Source organism: Bos taurus, chromosome 20 (genome assembly GCF_002263795.3).
Source record: "Bos taurus isolate L1 Dominette 01449 registration number 42190680 breed Hereford chromosome 20, ARS-UCD2.0, whole genome shotgun sequence".
NCBI classification, from domain to species: Eukaryota; Metazoa; Chordata; class Mammalia; order Artiodactyla; family Bovidae; genus Bos; species Bos taurus.
Window position 1 is genome coordinate 55,664,150 of NC_037347.1, and position 21,580 is coordinate 55,685,729.

A 21,580-nucleotide genomic window follows, 5' to 3' on the forward strand; every position below is an offset into this window, starting at 1 on the left:
AGTGTGTCTGCCCTCTGATGCCCTCTTGCAACACCATGAACTATGGATGGAGGTTCATGACACTGTACAGGAGACAGGGATCAAGACCATCCCCATGGAAAATAAATGCAAAAAGGCAAAATGGCTGTCTGGGGAGGCCTTACAAATAGCTGTGAAAAGAAGAGAAGTGAAAAGGAAAGGAGAAAAGAAAAGATATAAGCCTCTGAATGCAGAGTTCCAAAAAATAGCAAGGAGAGATCAGAAAGCCTTCCTCAGATATCAATGCAAAGAAATAGAGGAAAACAACAGAATGGGAAAGACTAGAGATCTCTTCAAGAAAATTAGAGATACCAAGGGAACATTTTATGCAAAGATGGGCTCGATAAAGGACAGAAATGGCATGAACCTAACAGAAGCAGAAGATATTAAGAAGAGATGGCAAGAATACACAGAAGAACGGTACAAAAAAGATCTTCATGACAAAGATAATCATGATGGTGTGATCACTCTCCTGGGGCCAGACATCCTGGAATGTGAAGTCAAGTGGGCCTTAGAAAGCATCACTAGGAACAAAGCTAGTGGAGGTGATGGAATTCCAGTTAAGCTATTCCAAATCCTGAAAGATGATGCTGTGAAAGTGCTGCACTCAATATGCCAGCAAATTTGGAAAACTCAGCAGTGGCCACAGGACAAGAAAAGGTCAATTTTCATTCCAATCCCAAAGAAAGGCAATGCCAAAGAATGCTCAGACTACCACACAATTGCACTCATCTCACGAACTAATGAAGTAATGCTCAAAATTCTCCAAGCCAGGCTTCAGCAATATGTGAACCGTGAACTTTCTGATGTTCAAGCTGGTTTTAGAAAAGGCAGAGGAACCAGAGATCAAATTGCCAACATCCACTGGATCATGGAAAAAGCAAGAGAGTTCCAGAAAAACTTCTATTTCTGCTTTATTGACTACGCCAAAGCCTTTGACTGTGTGGATCACAAAAAACTGTGGAAAATTCTGAAAAAGATGGGAATACCAGACCACCTGACTTGCCTCTTTAGAAACTTATATGCCAGTCAGGAAGCAACAGTTAGAACTGGAAATGGAACAACAGACTGGTTCCAAATAGGAAAAGGAGTCCGTCAAGGCTGTATATTGTCACCCTGCTTATTTAACTTCTATGCAGCGTACATCATGAGAAATGTTGGGCTGGAAGAAGCACAAGCTGGAATCAAGATTGCTGGGAGAAATATCAATAACCTCAGATATGCAGATAACACCACCCTTATGGCAGAAATTGAAGAGCAACTAAAAAGCCTCTTGATGAAAGTGAAAGAGGACAGTGAAAAAGTTGGCTTAAAGCTCAGCATTCAGAAAACGAAGATCATGCATCCGGTCCCATCACTTCATGGGAAATAGGTGGGAAAACAGTGGAAAGAGTGTCAGAATTTATTTTGGGGGGCTCCAAAATCACTGCAGATGGTGATTGCAGCCATGAAATTAAAAGATGCCTACTCCTTGGAAGAAAAGTTATGACCAACCTAGATGACATATTGAAAAGCAGAGACATTACTTTGCCAACAAAGGTCCGTCTAGTCCAGGCTATGGTTTTTCCAGTGGTCATGTATGGATGTGAGAGTTGGACTGTGAAGAAAGCTGAGCGCTGAAGAATTGGTGCTTTTGAACTGTGGTGTTGGAGAAGACTCTTGAGAGTCCCTTGGACTGCAAGGAGATCCAACCAGTCCATTCTAAAGGAGATCAGTCCTGAGTATGCATTGGAAGGACTGATGCTAATGTTGAAACTCCAATACTTTGGCCACATCATGCAAAGAGTTGACTCACTGGAAAAGACTCTGATGCTGGAAGGGATTGAGGAAGGAGGAGAAGGGGATGACAGAGGATGAGATGGCTGGATGGCATCACCGACTCAATGGACATGAGTTTGAGTAAACTCCAGCAATTGATAATGGACAGGGAGGCCTGGTGTGCTGGGATTCATGGGGTGGTAAAGAGTTGGACATGACTGAGCGGCTGAACTAAACTGATAGGTCAAACTCTCACAGTTTGACCTATCAGTTGGACAGAGACAGTCCAACTCTCACATCCATACATGACCACTGGAAAAACCATAGCCTAGACTAGATGGACCTTTTTTGGCAAAGTAATGTCTCTGCTTTTGAATATGCCATCTAGGTTGGTCATAACTTTTCTTCCAAGGAGTAGGCATCTTTTAATTTCATCGCTGCAATCACCATGTTACAGGGAAAGGTGAGCCGTGTCAGAGGTTAACATTGGCCACTACGCTCTCTAGGTCATGAAGGACACTGAGATGCTGTGATGATATCACCATGGCCCAGTGGCCTTTTGCCTGAAGAGAACTAATCCTATGTAAAAGATGCCTAGTAGGTCCAAGACCATGAAGGATGCGCTTCCAAGAGGAAGTTAGAATCCCAAAGAAGTCATCACCTGAAGCATGTGGGAGAGAATCCAAGGGAATAAAAAGAAAGTAAGACACTGGAGCCAAAGAACAAGTACTCAGTAAGTCTGTTTCCAGGTGGTGAACCTGATACAACAAACATAACATTTTAGGGACTGAGTTTTAATAAAAATAGTAATCTTTTTCATATTTTTGGAAAAAAACAAACAACTTCTGTCCATATTAACAAATTGAAATACCTATGTGCTATGGACTAGATGGTGCTGTCTAGGCTAATTGATTGGGCATTGGGTCAACTTTGGGCTGACCACAATCGTCTTTCCAGATAGTGGTCTTTGCTGTATACTCAAGATTATGGTTCTAGTGCCCAATTTGTCTTCTCTGTGAATGTGAGATACCAAATTCAAGATGATGGTTCTCCTATATCTCTTTTAGAAGCAGTAAGGTCTTCTCCAATGCTAGCAACTCAGACAAGCATATTAGGATCTATAACTGACTTTCTATTTTCTCTCATTTTACAGTCTTCCTCCATTGCCTTCCATTAGCCTCACATGGAGGGAAGCCATTTGCCAAGGCAGATTGGCAAACACACTGGAAAGGACCAGCTCTGAGATACAGAACACAACCAAGAAAGGGTGGTATATGGTACTGAGAGTGAACAGGTAATAATTCACCCAATCTTATTGGTGATTTTAGGGGAAGAAAAGGTCATTTGGTGTAAAAAAAAAAAAAATTCAGAATAATTTTACAGTAATGATGAACTTTGATGTAGGTCTTAAATAGCATCTTGTATATGTGTAAAGAATAGGGAAAGATGCAGAGAAAAGTGAGAGAATAATCAAGGTACAGAGTTCAAGAAAAAATATATCTGAAAATAATTATTTAAACAGTTGGTAGAAATATTGAGAAATATTTGCAGCTTGAGACTGAGTAAAGAGATTGAGATTACACCAAGGAAAGGTTCAAAGTATAGACCAAGGTAAATATGTTAAAGACATTCAGAGTACAAATGGGTAACAAACAAGTACCTACTGTAGAGCACATGGAACTCTGCTCAATGTCATGTGGCAGCCTGGATGGGAGGGGAGTTTGGGGGAGAATGGATACATGTATGTGTATGGCAAAGTCCCTTCCCTGTTCACCTGAAACCATCACAACATTGTTAATTGGCTATACACAAATATAAAATAAAAAGAGTTTAAAAAATAAAATATACAATGGAGGGGAGAAAAGACATTCAGTGTGCAAGTGCAATAGCAGGACCTCTGGCCAACTAGAAGCAGCAGGAGACAATGGAAGTAGTGGGAAGCCCAAGCAAACATGTCAGATAAAGCAAAATGTTGAATTGCTGGTCAACTTAACCACTCACATCTGAATCTATCCACTTGTCTCTGTTGCCATAGCGAGGACCTCAGTCCAAACCACAATCATTTATCACAGGGGTGCATTCAGTTTCCAGGTAGCTTTCCCACAGCTCTTTTTATATGCCACCTGCATCCTAGTCCACAGAGTAGCCAACATGATATTGCACATTTTTAACTGAATTTAGTCATCCCTCAGCTTAGAATGCTTCACTTGTGCCCTATTGTATTTAAAATCAGAATTTTTACAATCAGAATTTCTCCACCTCCTCCCATATAACACCCTTTTCTTGTTCCCTGTGTTGTAGTCATGTTGAGGTCCCCTTCTCTCAACTATGCATGTTACTCAAGGCTACTGTTTGGTTCTCTAGAGACACTTTCCTTCTTCCCCATTCTTCCACTCAAATGAGGAAAATAATGCTTTCAACTTCAGGTCAAAAACTATTTCTTCAGGAAAGACAGACCTGGTTATCCAAACTAAATAATTTCTCTGTCAGATACTTTTTATACAGGCTTCAAAATGCTATCACATTTGGTTCATTGGAAAAGACTCTGATACTGGGAGGGATCGGGGGCAGGAGAAGGGGACGACAGAGGATGAGATGACTGGATGGCATCACCGACTCAATGGATGTCAGTTTGAGTGAACTCCAGGAGTTGGTGATGGACAGGGAGGTCTGGTGTGCTGCAATTCATGGGGTCGCAAAGAGTTGGACACGACTGAGCAACTGAACTGAACTGAACTGAATGTATGAATAGAGATGACAGAAAAAGAGGAGTCAAAAATAACCCACATTTCTGACTGGCATAGTGACTGTGTGGTAAGAAGGACACATAGGGAGGAAAAAATTTATTTGGTGAGAAGACCAGGAATTGAGCTTCGGACACATGGATATTGAGGTACCTTTTTGACAAGCAGACGTGATTATTAGATAAGAGTTTTTGATGTGCTAGTCTAGATCACAGAGAAGAAATCAAATCAGGTTAAGACATCCTGGCTTGTTAGCCAGTTAATATCCAAGCTGGACCTCACCCATCTCCCACTAGAGCCTACATGATCTCAAGCTATGTCATGAGTTCTCTTGACCCTTTTATTTTCTTCCTAGGTGATTTCGCCCCTTCTCCTGGATTTAAAATTTTATCTTTATAAACATAATCCTAAATTTCATACTTAAACTTGATTTCTCCTCTGGGCACCAGAATCTGAAGAGAGTAATACTAATAGAATTCTGAAATACACTGAGGAGACTAAAAACATTCTAGGAACTTGATTGGGAATTTTAAGTCAACGAGGAAAGCAAAAACCAAGATAACAAAAATAATGATAGATTATGTGCATTATAAATCATTTATATACTTCTAAGTTGTGACAAATATCATGCAAAAAAAATTAAAATAAGGATAACAAGTGGAAGCCCACAGTTTTTAAGTAGGTCAGAGGTGTAAGGAAGGTCTTTCTGAATTGAACTTAATCTGGGAAATGAGAGGAAGCAGATTTCCAAGCATGATTATGTGTGGACAAAGGCAAGAAAGAAGAGTCAGGTGAAATAAACTTTTCAGACAGAAATGCAGCATATATGAATGCTTCAAAGTGAGAAGACTCCTGAGACTGAAAAAATGCCTGCATTTGAGGGAACTGTAGCAGATGACAGAGGTTGGAGAGGTTGTTAAGGCTGAAATAACGAGGGTTCATCCAAGCTCATCACCTCTTGTTGTTGTTCAATTGCCCGGTCATGTTTCTTTGCAACCCCATGGACTGCAGCACACCAGGCCCTCCTGTCCCTCACCATCTCCTGAAGCTTTCCCAAGTTAATGTCCATTGCATCAGTGATGCCATCCAGTCTTCTCATCCTCTGATGCCCTCTTCTCCTTCTGCCTTCAATCTTTCCTAGCATCAGGGTCTTTTCCAATGAGTGGATTGTTTCCATCAGGTGATGAAAATACTGGAGCTTCAGCAGCAGTTCCTCCAATGAGTATTCAGGGTTGGTTTCCCTTAAAATTGACTGGTTTGACCACTCCCACACACTATGCTATGACTATATATGCTCTCTTTCTCTTTACTGGAACATTCTTTTGTATTATCTCCCCTTTCTCTACCTTTCAGTCTTTGACTCTTCTGACTTCACCCACAAAATCAAATATGCAATTTATCTTTTACATGCTACTTGAATATAGTAAATCATTATTTAACCATATTTTATTTATATTGTATTCTCAGTGCTTCAGTTCAGTTCAGTTCAGTTGCTCAGTCATGTCCGACTCTTTGCCACCCCATGAATCACAGCACGCCAGGCCTCCCTGTCCATCACCAACTCCCAGAGTTCACTCAGACTCACATCCATCAAGTCAGTGATGCCATCCAGTCATCTCATCCTCTGTTGTCCACTTCTCCTCCTGCCCCCAATGCCTCCCAGCATCAGAGTCTTTTCCAATGAGTCAACTCTTCACATGAGGTGGCCAAAGTACTGGAGTTTCAGCTTTAGCATCATTCCTTCCAAAGAAATCCCAGGGCTGATCTCCTTCAGATTGGACTGGTTGGATCTCCTTGCAGTCCAAGGGACTCTCAAGAGTCTTCCCCAACACCACAATTCAAAAGCATCAATTCTTCAGCGCCCAGCTTTCCTCACAGTCCAACTCTCACATCCATACATGACCACTGGAAAAACCATAGCCTTGACTAGACAGACCTTTGTTGGCAAAGTAATGTCTCTGCTTTTCAATATGCCATCTAGGTTGGTCATAACCTTTCTTGCAAGGAGTAAGCGTCTTTTAATTTCATGGCTGCAATCACCATCTGCAGTGATTTTGGAGTCCCAAAAAATAAAGTCTGACACTGTTTCCACTGTTTTTCTATTTCCCATGAAGTGATGGGATCAGATGCCATGATCTTCCTCTTCTGAATGTTGAGCTTTAAGCCAACGTTTTCATTCTCCACTTTCACTTTCATCAAGAGGCTTTTTAGTTCCTCTTCACTTTCTGCCATAAGGGTGGTGTCATCTGCATATCTGAAGTTATTAGTCTTGGCAAATAATCAACAGATGTTTATTCAAATAAGGACAGATTTGTAGGCAAGAGATAAATATTAATGGTCTAAAACATTTGTTTGAGTAGATGCAAGCTGTATGGATTACATCAGAAAATAATAATAATAATCAACTTCATGTTTTAAAATCTGCACAAAAGGAATTTGGTAATTTGCACTTCCAGAGCTAAAAGAAATATGTACTTTTTCTTGGCCACTATATTAAGGAAGATAGTGACTCTTCATGCCAGTCTCAGTCTTTGAAACACCAGTATAAAGGTCTTTCCTTGCTCCCATTGAGTCTGCTTTCTATTCCCTATATCATATACTCATTCATATCTCTTTATTATTTGGATTATATTCAGCAAATAGGTAGAACTAATGTGGTAGCACAAATGTTGCAGAGAAAAAAAGCAAAGCCCAGTTCAGTTCAACTGCCTCCTCCATCCAAGGCAAACTATGTGAAAAGCCATGGTTCTGAGCACCATTCAGTTCCAACTAAGCACTAACGTTAGAGGACTTTCTACTGTTCTATATTATATTGTACTTCCATGAGGAAAAATAGAGCTACAAAGTGTCTTCACCATCTAAAACAAGACTCTCTACATAGGTCATTTTCCATGCAACTCAGAAAAAGATGAGAGCACAATAATTCTGATGAAATGGTCATGCAGGCAACCATGAAAAAGGATTGTTCAGGCTGTGAACATGACTAACATGCAAGTTTGCCAGGGACAGCAATGGGGTGTCTGCAACCACAGACTGGTTTAGTTACCTTTGAACGTTTGCCTTTGGAGCTTAACAAGCAGATCTCACCTTGACCAGACGACTCATTTCCTCCGAGGGCCCACACTACTTGTCTCCTAAAACCCGGTCAGGACATACCACTCCCTGGTTTAATGATCTTTCTTCCTGATGCCCCAGGATGCATCAGGTAACAAATGATTCCAAAATTTGGAACATTCTAGCACCGAACCTAGGTGTGCTCATAGTTTCTCCTGTGAGCACACACACTGTTTCATTCTTTGGGCAAACTAAAGGTTACTGGGTATGGAAATTGCCTCAGGGATGGATGAGAAGTGGGAGACATGGGTGGAATGAAAGCCTGAGGGTTAAGAGGCTGGTGAGCCAGGGGCCTGGTTCCTCGGAAATAGGCCCTTCCGGACTCAGGCCTAGAAGAAGAGGACCTTCTTGTGCTTGGTGCTGGGCATCTGCATCTTTTCGCCGAGCCTGCGGCTCCCTCAGATGCTTGGGTTGGAGTGGGGGCGTCTTGCTTCACTTCTCAAACAGGAACAGGGCCTCTTCCACCACCTCCCTGATGAAGACCTTGGCCATTCCGGACATGGCTATGATTAAAATCGGGACACCGGCGTGCCAGCCACTGCCTGGTTCAGATGTTGGATAGTGGCCTTGGGGAAGCCTGAGCGGCAACACACTTCGTAACAGTTCAGCTGCTCCCTCATAACAAACACGACAGTTCTCATCTTCTGGGCCTCCTCTTCGTCCACTTCCCATTGCCTGGCTTTCTTGCCCTCAGTGTCCACTTTTTGTCTCTTGGCCGCAGAGGACATGAGGAGGAGTCCGCCTTTTCACCTGCTCTTGGCTGCGGGTAGTCCTGACGCCTGAGCTCCCCACCTTCTTCGTCAGAAGACTCCCTGGCTTCCTGGGTTGAGTCCTGCAGCAGGATACGGTCTGGGTAGCTGGGGTCCGAGCCTGGGGGTACGCCTGGTTCTTCCCAGACACACTGGCCTTCTCCATCCCAGCGCTGGTACCAAGTCCCCTAGCTCAGAAAGCTCTGGCTCTGGGTCCTCCCTGAGGCAAAATCAGTGGGAAAGAAACACCCTCAGCCTCAGCATCCGCAAAAGAAGGATCCGCCTAAGACATGCCTGGGCCCAGCCCCTGTATATGAGGGTCTGGGGCCCTGAAGCCACGCCTGCCTGAAAGTCGGCTAAACTCCTCAGCCAACCCTGCACAGTGGGGGAATAGGCCCCTCCCACTGCCCCAGGCAAGGGGCGGAGCCGGGGTGTACCGCCCTGGGCGGCAGGGGGCCAGCCCCAGCAGTCTGCCAAGTTTCTGAACCCTTCAACTTAGGCCACGATGGAAATCTAGACGTGTCCTCAGAAGACCTGTCTCTCAAAGCTGCCTTTTGAAAGCTTTCCAGCAGGCAGCCCAAAAGCCCAAATCCTCTCTCCGCTGCTCCTCAGAACAGGCTGGCTGTCTTGTGGGGTGATGGCTAATCCAGAAAGCCCAGAGAGTTCACTACTCTGGGAGACTTTCTTGCCACTTCAGGGTGGCCCCAGACCATCCTCTCCCGCAAGGCACAGGCATGAAAATAGGTCGGCGGGCCTACTCTCCTCCTGCCTCTCCACCTGCTCTCTGCTCTGCGTGGTCCACCCTTCCTCCGTCTGAATCCCTGGCCTCGGTAGAGGTTTTCAGGGTCACCAGGGCTTAAGTCTCTCCCCAGTGTCCCTATCCTGCGACGGCTGAGATCTGTGGCCATTTCCCCGTTGGTTCTTTTCCCGTGGTAAGTATGCCTTTGGAGTTCAACCCGCCCTTCCGGACTTGGCCTGATTACTCACTTCCTTTGAGGGCGGACGGTACTAGTCCTGCTTAAGCAGTTGCCACACATGATCCATTCACCTTTCATCCCCATCCCTTGGAGGGGCGTTTGGTTGCTGCTGACTTCCAGCACTTTGGAAAGCAGATTCGAGGTAGGAGTCCTGTATGCACAGCATGCCCTGTGGGCCCACACCCCATTTGAGAGAAACTCAGGGTAGAAGGGTCCCCATGGGAATGAAGAGGCCAGGGGAATGAAGGTCCATGGGGCCCTGACTTTCTGATCAGCCATCCCCCAAAGACAGGAGGCTTTCTTCCAGATCTGAACTCCTGGACTCCGTCTCTTGACTTGAAATGACCTGGGGCATGAGGTAGGCCCTCCGGCCCAATGGAGCAACCGCGTGTGGACAGGACAGAGGCTTGCCTCTTCCTGGATCTACCTGGGAGCGCTTCACTGCTTCCTCACCTTTCTGGTACAAGGCTCTTAGCTCTGGTTCTTTGCAAGAGGGTCCTGATCCAGTCGCCTGGCCCCACCTGCCCAAATGTGATCAGGAGTTGGTGAGTGGGTGACTTGGTCAAAGGCTGGGATCTCACCCCGACCCTCACTCCCACCTTCACCCCACCCATGGAAGGATTCTGTGAGGTTTCCTTCCGGGACCGCGGATGGCTCGGGGATCCCATCCCCTGGCCTTTGAAGGCCGAGCCAGCCCCAGGCGCCTGGGAAACAACCCATTACTTCCAGAGGCCTAGGCTTCGTCTTGCCCACGGCCAGACGTGGTTGGCTGAAAGGCACTGAAGCGCACTGGCGTCTCTCCGCGTGAGAGATCGTCGTCTGGTGTCCTCCGGGAAGGCCTTGCCTCTGCCGAGGAACACCAAGGCTTCACTCCCGTAGTGACTTTGAAAGAATTCCCTGGGCTTCCGGCTCCTGGACAGCATATCACAGAGGTGCTCTTATGTCAGCTGGATGGCTTTGCTAGAATTCCCTAAGTGAATCCACCAGAGCCTGGTGTTCCCGATCAGGCGTGGTTACAGTGTATGGATTCAGCTTCTCCGGTAGACAGGCAGGCGCCATTTCAGGGGTCTGTTCTCACAGGTGAGTTCTGGCAGGTCGTGTCTCTCAAAGAATTAGACTCTGGGTCTCGGGTCTCTCCCCAATATGCCTCCGGGTGAGAGATGTTTCTGCGTGTTACTGGTCTTTTCAAAGGAATAGCTCAAGTTGTGCTGGATGTCTTCTCTCCCCTTTGAGGCAGTTGATCCATCCTGGTTATGTCCCATCCTGGTGGCAATGTCCACGGGATGCAGGAGCTGCCTCGGAGATGGGGCAGGGGTGCCGTATGGGGAACACAGTGAAATAAAGCCTGAGGGTTAAGAGGCTGGTCAGCCGGAGGGCCAGGTTGCTCAGGAACAGGCCCTTCCGGGCTCAGGTCTAGAAGAAGAGGATCTTGTGCTTAGTGCTGGGCATCTGCCCCTTTTCGCGTAGCCTGCGAACAGCCTCCCTCAGATGCTTGGGTTGGAGTGGGGGCTTCTCGCCCCACTTCTCACACACGTCTAAGGCCTCTTCCACCACCTCCCCGACGAAGACCTTGGCCATTCCAGACATGGCAATGACCACGTTCTGGGATACCGGCGTGCCGGCCACGGCCTGGATCAGATGTTTGATGGTGGATTTGGGGAAGGCTGAGCGGCGAAACACTTCGTAACGGTTCAGCTGCTCCTTGCTCATAGCAGCCACGAGGGTTCTCATCTTCTGGGCCTCCTCTTCACCCACTTCCCGTTGCCTGCCTCTCTTGCCCTCGGTGTCCACTTTCCGTCTCTTGGCCACAGGGGAACGTGAGGAAGAGTCCGCCTCTTCACCTGCCCTTGGCTGTGGGCAGTCCTGATGCACCAGCTCACCGCCTTCCTCGTCAGAGGCTTTCCTGGCGTTCTGGGCTGGGTCCCGCGGCAAGATTCGGCCTGGGTTGCTGGGTTCCGGTCCCAGTGGCACGCCTGGTGCCTCCCGCGACACATCCAAGTTCGGACCTTGGTCCGGGAGCCACGCCCTGGCCTTGTCCATCCCGGCGCTGGGTCAAAGACCTTAGCTCAGAAAGCTAGAGCCCTGTGCCCTTCCTGATGCAGAGTCCGAGGCAGAGAAACACACTCAGCAGCAATCCCCTCAGAGGCAGGATCCGCCTGAAAGGGGCCTGGGACCAGCCCCTTTATATAAGGCTAGGCCTGAAGCCACGCCCACCCGGAAGTCAGATGAAGGCTCAGTATCCCCCGCGCAGCGGAGGGGGGGGGGGGAGGCTCCTCCTACTGCCCCAGGCAAGGGGCGGGGCCAAGGTCTACCTCCCAGGGCCGCATGCTGGGGCAGACTGCTGGCAGTCTCGCAGGATTCTTCCTGCCTCAGTTTCTGAACCGTTCATCTTGAGCCACAATGGAAATGTAGACATGTCCTCAGAAGACCTGTTCTCTCAAAGCTGCCTTTTGAAAGCCTTCCAGGAGCCAGCCCAAGAGCCCAAGTCCTCTCTCCGCTGCTCCTCAGAACAGGCTGGCTGTCTTGTGGGGTGATGGCTAATCCAGAAAGCCCAGAGAGTTCACTACTCTGGGAGACTTTCTTGCCACTTCAGGGTGGCCCCAGACCATCCTCTCCCGCAAGGCACAGGCATGAAAATAGGTCGGCGGGCCTACTCTCCTCCTGCCTCTCCACCTGCTCTCTGCTCTGCGTGGTCCACCCTTCCTCCGTCTGAATCCCTGGCCTCGGTAGAGGTTTTCAGGGTCACCAGGGCTTAAGTCTCTCCCCAGTGTCCCTATCCTGCGACGGCTGAGATCTGTGGCCATTTCCCCGTTGGTTCTTTTCCCGTGGTAAGTATGCCTTTGGAGTTCAACCCGCCCTTCCGGACTTGGCCTGATTACTCACTTCCTTTGAGGGCGGACGGTACTAGTCCTGCTTAAGCAGTTGCCACACATGATCCATTCACCTTTCATCCCCATCCCTTGGAGGGGCGTTTGGTTGCTGCTGACTTCCAGCACTTTGGAAAGCAGATTCGAGGTAGGAGTCCTGTATGCACAGCATGCCCTGTGGGCCCACACCCCATTTGAGAGAAACTCAGGGTAGAAGGGTCCCCATGGGAATGAAGAGGCCAGGGGAATGAAGGTCCATGGGGCCCTGACTTTCTGATCAGCCATCCCCCAAAGACAGGAGGCTTTCTTCCAGATCTGAACTCCTGGACTCCGTCTCTTGACTTGAAATGACCTGGGGCATGAGGTAGGCCCTCCGGCCCAATGGAGCAACCGCGTGTGGACAGGACAGAGGCTTGCCTCTTCCTGGATCTACCTGGGAGCGCTTCACTGCTTCCTCACCTTTCTGGTACAAGGCTCTTAGCTCTGGTTCTTTGCAAGAGGGTCCTGATCCAGTCGCCTGGCCCCACCTGCCCAAATGTGATCAGGAGTTGGTGAGTGGGTGACTTGGTCAAAGGCTGGGATCTCACCCCGACCCTCACTCCCACCTTCACCCCACCCATGGAAGGATTCTGTGAGGTTTCCTTCCGGGACCGCGGATGGCTCGGGGATCCCATCCCCTGGCCTTTGAAGGCCGAGCCAGCCCCAGGCGCCTGGGAAACAACCCATTACTTCCAGAGGCCTAGGCTTCGTCTTGCCCACGGCCAGACGTGGTTGGCTGAAAGGCACTGAAGCGCACTGGCGTCTCTCCGCGTGAGAGATCGTCGTCTGGTGTCCTCCGGGAAGGCCTTGCCTCTGCCGAGGAACACCAAGGCTTCACTCCCGTAGTGACTTTGAAAGAATTCCCTGGGCTTCTGGCTCCTGGACAGCATATCACAGAGGTGCTCTTATGTCAGCTGGATGGCTTTGCTAGAATTCCCTAAGTGAATCCACCAGAGCCTGGTGTTCCCGATCAGGCGTGGTTACAGTGTATGGATTCAGCTTCTCCGGTAGACAGGCAGGCGCCATTTCAGGGGTCTGTTCTCACAGGTGAGTTCTGGCAGGTCGTGTCTCTCAAAGAATTAGACTCTGGGTCTCGGGTCTCTCCCCAATATGCCTCCGGGTGAGAGATGTTTCTGCGTGTTACTGGTCTTTTCAAAGGAATAGCTCAAGTTGTGCTGGATGTCTTCTCTCCCCTTTGAGGCAGTTGATCCATCCTGGTTATGTCCCATCCTGGTGGCAATGTCCACGGGATGCAGGAGCTGCCTCGGAGATGGGGCAGGGGTGCCGTATGGGGAACACAGTGAAATAAAGCCTGAGGGTTAAGAGGCTGGTCAGCCGGAGGGCCAGGTTGCTCAGGAACAGGCCCTTCCGGGCTCAGGTCTAGAAGAAGAGGATCTTGTGCTTAGTGCTGGGCATCTGCCCCTTTTCGCGTAGCCTGCGAACAGCCTCCCTCAGATGCTTGGGTTGGAGTGGGGGCTTCTCGCCCCACTTCTCACACACGTCTAAGGCCTCTTCCACCACCTCCCCGACGAAGACCTTGGCCATTCCAGACATGGCAATGACCACGTTCTGGGATACCGGCGTGCCGGCCACGGCCTGGATCAGATGTTTGATGGTGGATTTGGGGAAGGCTGAGCGGCGAAACACTTCGTAACGGTTCAGCTGCTCCTTGCTCATAGCAGCCACGAGGGTTCTCATCTTCTGGGCCTCCTCTTCACCCACTTCCCGTTGCCTGCCTCTCTTGCCCTCGGTGTCCACTTTCCGTCTCTTGGCCACAGGGGAACGTGAGGAAGAGTCCGCCTCTTCACCTGCCCTTGGCTGTGGGCAGTCCTGATGCACCAGCTCACCGCCTTCCTCGTCAGAGGCTTTCCTGGCGTTCTGGGCTGGGTCCCGCGGCAAGATTCGGCCTGGGTTGCTGGGTTCCGGTCCCAGTGGCACGCCTGGTGCCTCCCGCGACACATCCAAGTTCGGACCTTGGTCCGGGAGCCACGCCCTGGCCTTGTCCATCCCGGCGCTGGGTCAAAGACCTTAGCTCAGAAAGCTAGAGCCCTGTGCCCTTCCTGATGCAGAGTCCGAGGCAGAGAAACACACTCAGCAGCAATCCCCTCAGAGGCAGGATCCGCCTGAAAGGGGCCTGGGACCAGCCCCTTTATATAAGGCTAGGCCTGAAGCCACGCCCACCCGGAAGTCAGATGAAGGCTCAGTATCCCCCGCGCAGCGGAGGGGGGGGGGGGAGGCTCCTCCTACTGCCCCAGGCAAGGGGCGGGGCCAAGGTCTACCTCCCAGGGCCGCATGCTGGGGCAGACTGCTGGCAGTCTCGCAGGATTCTTCCTGCCTCAGTTTCTGAACCGTTCATCTTGAGCCACAATGGAAATGTAGACATGTCCTCAGAAGACCTGTTCTCTCAAAGCTGCCTTTTGAAAGCCTTCCAGGAGCCAGCCCAAGAGCCCAAGTCCTCTCTCCGCTGCTCCTCAGAACAGGCTGGCTGTCTTGTGGGGTGATGGCTAATCCAGAAAGCCCAGAGAGTTCACTACTCTGGGAGACTTTCTTGCCACTTCAGGGTGGCCCCAGACCATCCTCTCCCGCAAGGCACAGGCATGAAAATAGGTCGGCGGGCCTACTCTCCTCCTGCCTCTCCACCTGCTCTCTGCTCTGCGTGGTCCACCCTTCCTCCGTCTGAATCCCTGGCCTCGGTAGAGGTTTTCAGGGTCACCAGGGCTTAAGTCTCTCCCCAGTGTCCCTATCCTGCGACGGCTGAGATCTGTGGCCATTTCCCCGTTGGTTCTTTTCCCGTGGTAAGTATGCCTTTGGAGTTCAACCCGCCCTTCCGGACTTGGCCTGATTACTCACTTCCTTTGAGGGCGGACGGTACTAGTCCTGCTTAAGCAGTTGCCACACATGATCCATTCACCTTTCATCCCCATCCCTTGGAGGGGCGTTTGGTTGCTGCTGACTTCCAGCACTTTGGAAAGCAGATTCGAGGTAGGAGTCCTGTATGCACAGCATGCCCTGTGGGCCCACACCCCATTTGAGAGAAACTCAGGGTAGAAGGGTCCCCATGGGAATGAAGAGGCCAGGGGAATGAAGGTCCATGGGGCCCTGACTTTCTGATCAGCCATCCCCCAAAGACAGGAGGCTTTCTTCCAGATCTGAACTCCTGGACTCCGTCTCTTGACTTGAAATGACCTGGGGCATGAGGTAGGCCCTCCGGCCCAATGGAGCAACCGCGTGTGGACAGGACAGAGGCTTGCCTCTTCCTGGATCTACCTGGGAGCGCTTCACTGCTTCCTCACCTTTCTGGTACAAGGCTCTTAGCTCTGGTTCTTTGCAAGAGGGTCCTGATCCAGTCGCCTGGCCCCACCTGCCCAAATGTGATCAGGAGTTGGTGAGTGGGTGACTTGGTCAAAGGCTGGGATCTCACCCCGACCCTCACTCCCACCTTCACCCCACCCATGGAAGGATTCTGTGAGGTTTCCTTCCGGGACCGCGGATGGCTCGGGGATCCCATCCCCTGGCCTTTGAAGGCCGAGCCAGCCCCAGGCGCCTGGGAAACAACCCATTACTTCCAGAGGCCTAGGCTTCGTCTTGCCCACGGCCAGACGTGGTTGGCTGAAAGGCACTGAAGCGCACTGGCGTCTCTCCGCGTGAGAGATCGTCGTCTGGTGTCCTCCGGGAAGGCCTTGCCTCTGCCGAGGAACACCAAGGCTTCACTCCCGTAGTGACTTTGAAAGAATTCCCTGGGCTTCCGGCTCCTGGACAGCATATCACAGAGGTGCTCTTATGTCAGCTGGATGGCTTTGCTAGAATTCCCTAAGTGAATCCACCAGAGCCTGGTGTTCCCGATCAGGCGTGGTTACAGTGTATGGATTCAGCTTCTCCGGTAGACAGGCAGGCGCCATTTCAGGGGTCTGTTCTCACAGGTGAGTTCTGGCAGGTCGTGTCTCTCAAAGAATTAGACTCTGGGTCTCGGGTCTCTCCCCAATATGCCTCCGGGTGAGAGATGTTTCTGCGTGTTACTGGTCTTTTCAAAGGAATAGCTCAAGTTGTGCTGGATGTCTTCTCTCCCCTTTGAGGCAGTTGATCCATCCTGGTTATGTCCCATCCTGGTGGCAATGTCCACGGGATGCAGGAGCTGCCTCGGAGATGGGGCAGGGGTGCCGTATGGGGAACACAGTGAAATAAAGCCTGAGGGTTAAGAGGCTGGTCAGCCGGAGGGCCAGGTTGCTCAGGAACAGGCCCTTCCGGGCTCAGGTCTAGAAGAAGAGGATCTTGTGCTTAGTGCTGGGCATCTGCCCCTTTTCGCGTAGCCTGCGAACAGCCTCCCTCAGATGCTTGGGTTGGAGTGGGGGCTTCTCGCCCCACTTCTCACACACGTCTAAGGCCTCTTCCACCACCTCCCCGACGAAGACCTTGGCCATTCCAGACATGGCAATGACCACGTTCTGGGATACCGGCGTGCCGGCCACGGCCTGGATCAGATGTTTGATGGTGGATTTGGGGAAGGCTGAGCGGCGAAACACTTCGTAACGGTTCAGCTGCTCCTTGCTCATAGCAGCCACGAGGGTTCTCATCTTCTGGGCCTCCTCTTCACCCACTTCCCGTTGCCTGCCTCTCTTGCCCTCGGTGTCCACTTTCCGTCTCTTGGCCACAGGGGAACGTGAGGAAGAGTCCGCCTCTTCACCTGCCCTTGGCTGTGGGCAGTCCTGATGCACCAGCTCACCGCCTTCCTCGTCAGAGGCTTTCCTGGCGTTCTGGGCTGGGTCCCGCGGCAAGATTCGGCCTGGGTTGCTGGGTTCCGGTCCCAGTGGCACGCCTGGTGCCTCCCGCGACACATCCAAGTTCGGACCTTGGTCCGGGAGCCACGCCCTGGCCTTGTCCATCCCGGCGCTGGGTCAAAGACCTTAGCTCAGAAAGCTAGAGCCCTGTGCCCTTCCTGATGCAGAGTCCGAGGCAGAGAAACACACTCAGCAGCAATCCCCTCAGAGGCAGGATCCGCCTGAAAGGGGCCTGGGACCAGCCCCTTTATATAAGGCTAGGCCTGAAGCCACGCCCACCCGGAAGTCAGATGAAGGCTCAGTATCCCCCGCGCAGCGGAGGGGGGGGGGGGAGGCTCCTCCTACTGCCCCAGGCAAGGGGCGGGGCCAAGGTCTACCTCCCAGGGCCGCATGCTGGGGCAGACTGCTGGCAGTCTCGCAGGATTCTTCCTGCCTCAGTTTCTGAACCGTTCATCTTGAGCCACAATGGAAATGTAGACATGTCCTCAGAAGACCTGTTCTCTCAAAGCTGCCTTTTGAAAGCCTTCCAGGAGCCAGCCCAAGAGCCCAAGTCCTCTCTCCGCTGCTCCTCAGAACAGGCTGGCTGTCTTGTGGGGTGATGGCTAATCCAGAAAGCCCAGAGAGTTCACTACTCTGGGAGACTTTCTTGCCACTTCAGGGTGGCCCCAGACCATCCTCTCCCGCAAGGCACAGGCATGAAAATAGGTCGGCGGGCCTACTCTCCTCCTGCCTCTCCACCTGCTCTCTGCTCTGCGTGGTCCACCCTTCCTCCGTCTGAATCCCTGGCCTCGGTAGAGGTTTTCAGGGTCACCAGGGCTTAAGTCTCTCCCCAGTGTCCCTATCCTGCGACGGCTGAGATCTGTGGCCATTTCCCCGTTGGTTCTTTTCCCGTGGTAAGTATGCCTTTGGAGTTCAACCCGCCCTTCCGGACTTGGCCTGATTACTCACTTCCTTTGAGGGCGGACGGTACTAGTCCTGCTTAAGCAGTTGCCACACATGATCCATTCACCTTTCATCCCCATCCCTTGGAGGGGCGTTTGGTTGCTGCTGACTTCCAGCACTTTGGAAAGCAGATTCGAGGTAGGAGTCCTGTATGCACAGCATGCCCTGTGGGCCCACACCCCATTTGAGAGAAACTCAGGGTAGAAGGGTCCCCATGGGAATGAAGAGGCCAGGGGAATGAAGGTCCATGGGGCCCTGACTTTCTGATCAGCCATCCCCCAAAGACAGGAGGCTTTCTTCCAGATCTGAACTCCTGGACTCCGTCTCTTGACTTGAAATGACCTGGGGCATGAGGTAGGCCCTCCGGCCCAATGGAGCAACCGCGTGTGGACAGGACAGAGGCTTGCCTCTTCCTGGATCTACCTGGGAGCGCTTCACTGCTTCCTCACCTTTCTGGTACAAGGCTCTTAGCTCTGGTTCTTTGCAAGAGGGTCCTGATCCAGTCGCCTGGCCCCACCTGCCCAAATGTGATCAGGAGTTGGTGAGTGGGTGACTTGGTCAAAGGCTGGGATCTCACCCCGACCCTCACTCCCACCTTCACCCCACCCATGGAAGGATTCTGTGAGGTTTCCTTCCGGGACCGCGGATGGCTCGGGGATCCCATCCCCTGGCCTTTGAAGGCCGAGCCAGCCCCAGGCGCCTGGGAAACAACCCATTACTTCCAGAGGCCTAGGCTTCGTCTTGCCCACGGCCAGACGTGGTTGGCTGAAAGGCACTGAAGCGCACTGGCGTCTCTCCGCGTGAGAGATCGTCGTCTGGTGTCCTCCGGGAAGGCCTTGCCTCTGCCGAGGAACACCAAGGCTTCACTCCCGTAGTGACTTTGAAAGAATTCCCTGGGCTTCTGGCTCCTGGACAGCATATCACAGAGGTGCTCTTATGTCAGCTGGATGGCTTTGCTAGAATTCCCTAAGTGAATCCACCAGAGCCTGGTGTTCCCGATCAGGCGTGGTTACAGTGTATGGATTCAGCTTCTCCGGTAGACAGGCAGGCGCCATTTCAGGGGTCTGTTCTCACAGGTGAGTTCTGGCAGGTCGTGTCTCTCAAAGAATTAGACTCTGGGTCTCGGGTCTCTCCCCAATATGCCTCCGGGTGAGAGATGTTTCTGCGTGTTACTGGTCTTTTCAAAGGAATAGCTCAAGTTGTGCTGGATGTCTTCTCTCCCCTTTGAGGCAGTTGATCCATCCTGGTTATGTCCCATCCTGGTGGCAATGTCCACGGGATGCAGGAGCTGCCTCGGAGATGGGGCAGGGGTGCCGTATGGGGAACACAGTGAAATAAAGCCTGAGGGTTAAGAGGCTGGTCAGCCGGAGGGCCAGGTTGCTCAGGAACAGGCCCTTCCGGGCTCAGGTCTAGAAGAAGAGGATCTTGTGCTTAGTGCTGGGCATCTGCCCCTTTTCGCGTAGCCTGCGAACAGCCTCCCTCAGATGCTTGGGTTGGAGTGGGGGCTTCTCGCCCCACTTCTCACACACGTCTAAGGCCTCTTCCACCACCTCCCCGACGAAGACCTTGGCCATTCCAGACATGGCAATGACCACGTTCTGGGATACCGGCGTGCCGGCCACGGCCTGGATCAGATGTTTGATGGTGGATTTGGGGAAGGCTGAGCGGCGAAACACTTCGTAACGGTTCAGCTGCTCCTTGCTCATAGCAGCCACGAGGGTTCTCATCTTCTGGGCCTCCTCTTCACCCACTTCCCGTTGCCTGCCTCTCTTGCCCTCGGTGTCCACTTTCCGTCTCTTGGCCACAGGGGAACGTGAGGAAGAGTCCGCCTCTTCACCTGCCCTTGGCTGTGGGCAGTCCTGATGCACCAGCTCACCGCCTTCCTCGTCAGAGGCTTTCCTGGCGTTCTGGGCTGGGTCCCGCGGCAAGATTCGGCCTGGGTTGCTGGGTTCCGGTCCCAGTGGCACGCCTGGTGCCTCCCGCGACACATCCAAGTTCGGACCTTGGTCCGGGAGCCACGCCCTGGCCTTGTCCATCCCGGCGCTGGGTCAAAGACCTTAGCTCAGAAAGCTAGAGCCCTGTGCCCTTCCTGATGCAGAGTCCGAGGCAGAGAAACACACTCAGCAGCAATCCCCTCAGAGGCAGGATCCGCCTGAAAGGGGCCTGGGACCAGCCCCTTTATATAAGGCTAGGCCTGAAGCCACGCCCACCCGGAAGTCAGATGAAGGCTCAGTATCCCCCGCGCAGCGGAGGGGGGGGGGGGGGAGGCTCCTCCTACTGCCCCAGGCAAGGGGCGGGGCCAAGGTCTACCTCCCAGGGCCGCATGCTGGGGCAGACTGCTGGCAGTCTCGCAGGATTCTTCCTGCCTCAGTTTCTGAACCGTTCATCTTGAGCCACAATGGAAATGTAGACATGTCCTCAGAAGACCTGTTCTCTCAAAGCTGCCTTTTGAAAGCCTTCCAGGAGCCAGCCCAAGAGCCCAAGTCCTCTCTCCGCTGCTCCTCAGAACAGGCTGGCTGTCTTGTGGGGTGATGGCTAATCCAGAAAGCCCAGAGAGTTCACTACTCTGGGAGACTTTCTTGCCACTTCAGGGTGGCCCCAGACCATCCTCTCCCGCAAGGCACAGGCATGAAAATAGGTCGGCGGGCCTACTCTCCTCCTGCCTCTCCACCTGCTCTCTGCTCTGCGTGGTCCACCCTTCCTCCGTCTGAATCCCTGGCCTCGGTAGAGGTTTTCAGGGTCACCAGGGCTTAAGTCTCTCCCCAGTGTCCCTATCCTGCGACGGCTGAGATCTGTGGCCATTTCCCCGTTGGTTCTTTTCCCGTGGTAAGTATGCCTTTGGAGTTCAACCCGCCCTTCCGGACTTGGCCTGATTACTCACTTCCTTTGAGGGCGGACGGTACTAGTCCTGCTTAAGCAGTTGCCACACATGATCCATTCACCTTTCATCCCCATCCCTTGGAGGGGCGTTTGGTTGCTGCTGACTTCCAGCACTTTGGAAAGCAGATTCGAGGTAGGAGTCCTGTATGCACAGCATGCCCTGTGGGCCCACACCCCATTTGAGAGAAACTCAGGGTAGAAGGGTCCCCATGGGAATGAAGAGGCCAGGGGAATGAAGGTCCATGGGGCCCTGACTTTCTGATCAGCCATCCCCCAAAGACAGGAGGCTTTCTTCCAGATCTGAACTCCTGGACTCCGTCTCTTGACTTGAAATGACCTGGGGCATGAGGTAGGCCCTCCGGCCCAATGGAGCAACCGCGTGTGGACAGGACAGAGGCTTGCCTCTTCCTGGATCTACCTGGGAGCGCTTCACTGCTTCCTCACCTTTCTGGTACAAGGCTCTTAGCTCTGGTTCTTTGCAAGAGGGTCCTGATCCAGTCGCCTGGCCCCACCTGCCCAAATGTGATCAGGAGTTGGTGAGTGGGTGACTTGGTCAAAGGCTGGGATCTCACCCCGACCCTCACTCCCACCTTCACCCCACCCATGGAAGGATTCTGTGAGGTTTCCTTCCGGGACCGCGGATGGCTCGGGGATCCCATCCCCTGGCCTTTGAAGGCCGAGCCAGCCCCAGGCGCCTGGGAAACAACCATTACTTCC

At 51.8% G+C, this 21,580-nt stretch overlaps 4 protein-coding genes across 4 annotated transcripts; all 4 read right to left on the minus strand.

Annotated features, from left to right (window-relative positions):
• Positions 1 to 7,711: 7,711 nt before the first annotated feature.
• Positions 7,712 to 11,612, minus strand: LOC112442956 (transcription initiation factor TFIID subunit 11-like). The gene has a single exon (XM_059878906.1). It carries the CDS (start codon positions 11,398 to 11,400, stop codon positions 10,774 to 10,776), a length of 627 nt encoding a protein of 208 aa, XP_059734889.1. The 5' UTR covers positions 11,401 to 11,612; the 3' UTR covers positions 7,712 to 10,773.
• A 25-nt stretch (positions 11,613 to 11,637) lies between these two features.
• LOC112442957 (transcription initiation factor TFIID subunit 11-like) lies at positions 11,638 to 14,486 on the minus strand. Its single transcript, XM_059878905.1, has one exon. The coding sequence runs from the start codon at positions 14,271 to 14,273 to the stop codon at positions 13,647 to 13,649; it is 627 nt and encodes a 208-aa protein (XP_059734888.1). The 5' UTR covers positions 14,274 to 14,486; the 3' UTR covers positions 11,638 to 13,646.
• Positions 14,487 to 14,510: 24 nt separating this feature from the next.
• On the minus strand, positions 14,511 to 17,359 carry LOC112442958 (transcription initiation factor TFIID subunit 11-like). Its single transcript, XM_059878904.1, has one exon. It carries the CDS (start codon positions 17,144 to 17,146, stop codon positions 16,520 to 16,522), a length of 627 nt encoding a protein of 208 aa, XP_059734887.1. The 5' UTR covers positions 17,147 to 17,359; the 3' UTR covers positions 14,511 to 16,519.
• A 24-nt stretch (positions 17,360 to 17,383) lies between these two features.
• On the minus strand, positions 17,384 to 21,561 carry LOC112442959 (transcription initiation factor TFIID subunit 11-like). The gene has a single exon (XM_059878907.1). The coding sequence runs from the start codon at positions 20,017 to 20,019 to the stop codon at positions 19,393 to 19,395; it is 627 nt and encodes a 208-aa protein (XP_059734890.1). The 5' UTR covers positions 20,020 to 21,561; the 3' UTR covers positions 17,384 to 19,392.
• Positions 21,562 to 21,580: the final 19 nt, after the last annotated feature.

Bases quoted from the DNA above. Each gene is read 5' to 3' on its own strand.
- LOC112442957 (XM_059878905.1), bottom strand. From the start codon at position 14,273: ATGGACAAGGCCAGGGCGTGGCTCCCGGACCAAGGTCCGAACTTGGAT.
- LOC112442959 (XM_059878907.1), bottom strand. From the start codon at position 20,019: ATGGACAAGGCCAGGGCGTGGCTCCCGGACCAAGGTCCGAACTTGGAT.
- LOC112442958 (XM_059878904.1), bottom strand. From the start codon at position 17,146: ATGGACAAGGCCAGGGCGTGGCTCCCGGACCAAGGTCCGAACTTGGAT.
- LOC112442956 (XM_059878906.1), bottom strand. From the start codon at position 11,400: ATGGACAAGGCCAGGGCGTGGCTCCCGGACCAAGGTCCGAACTTGGAT.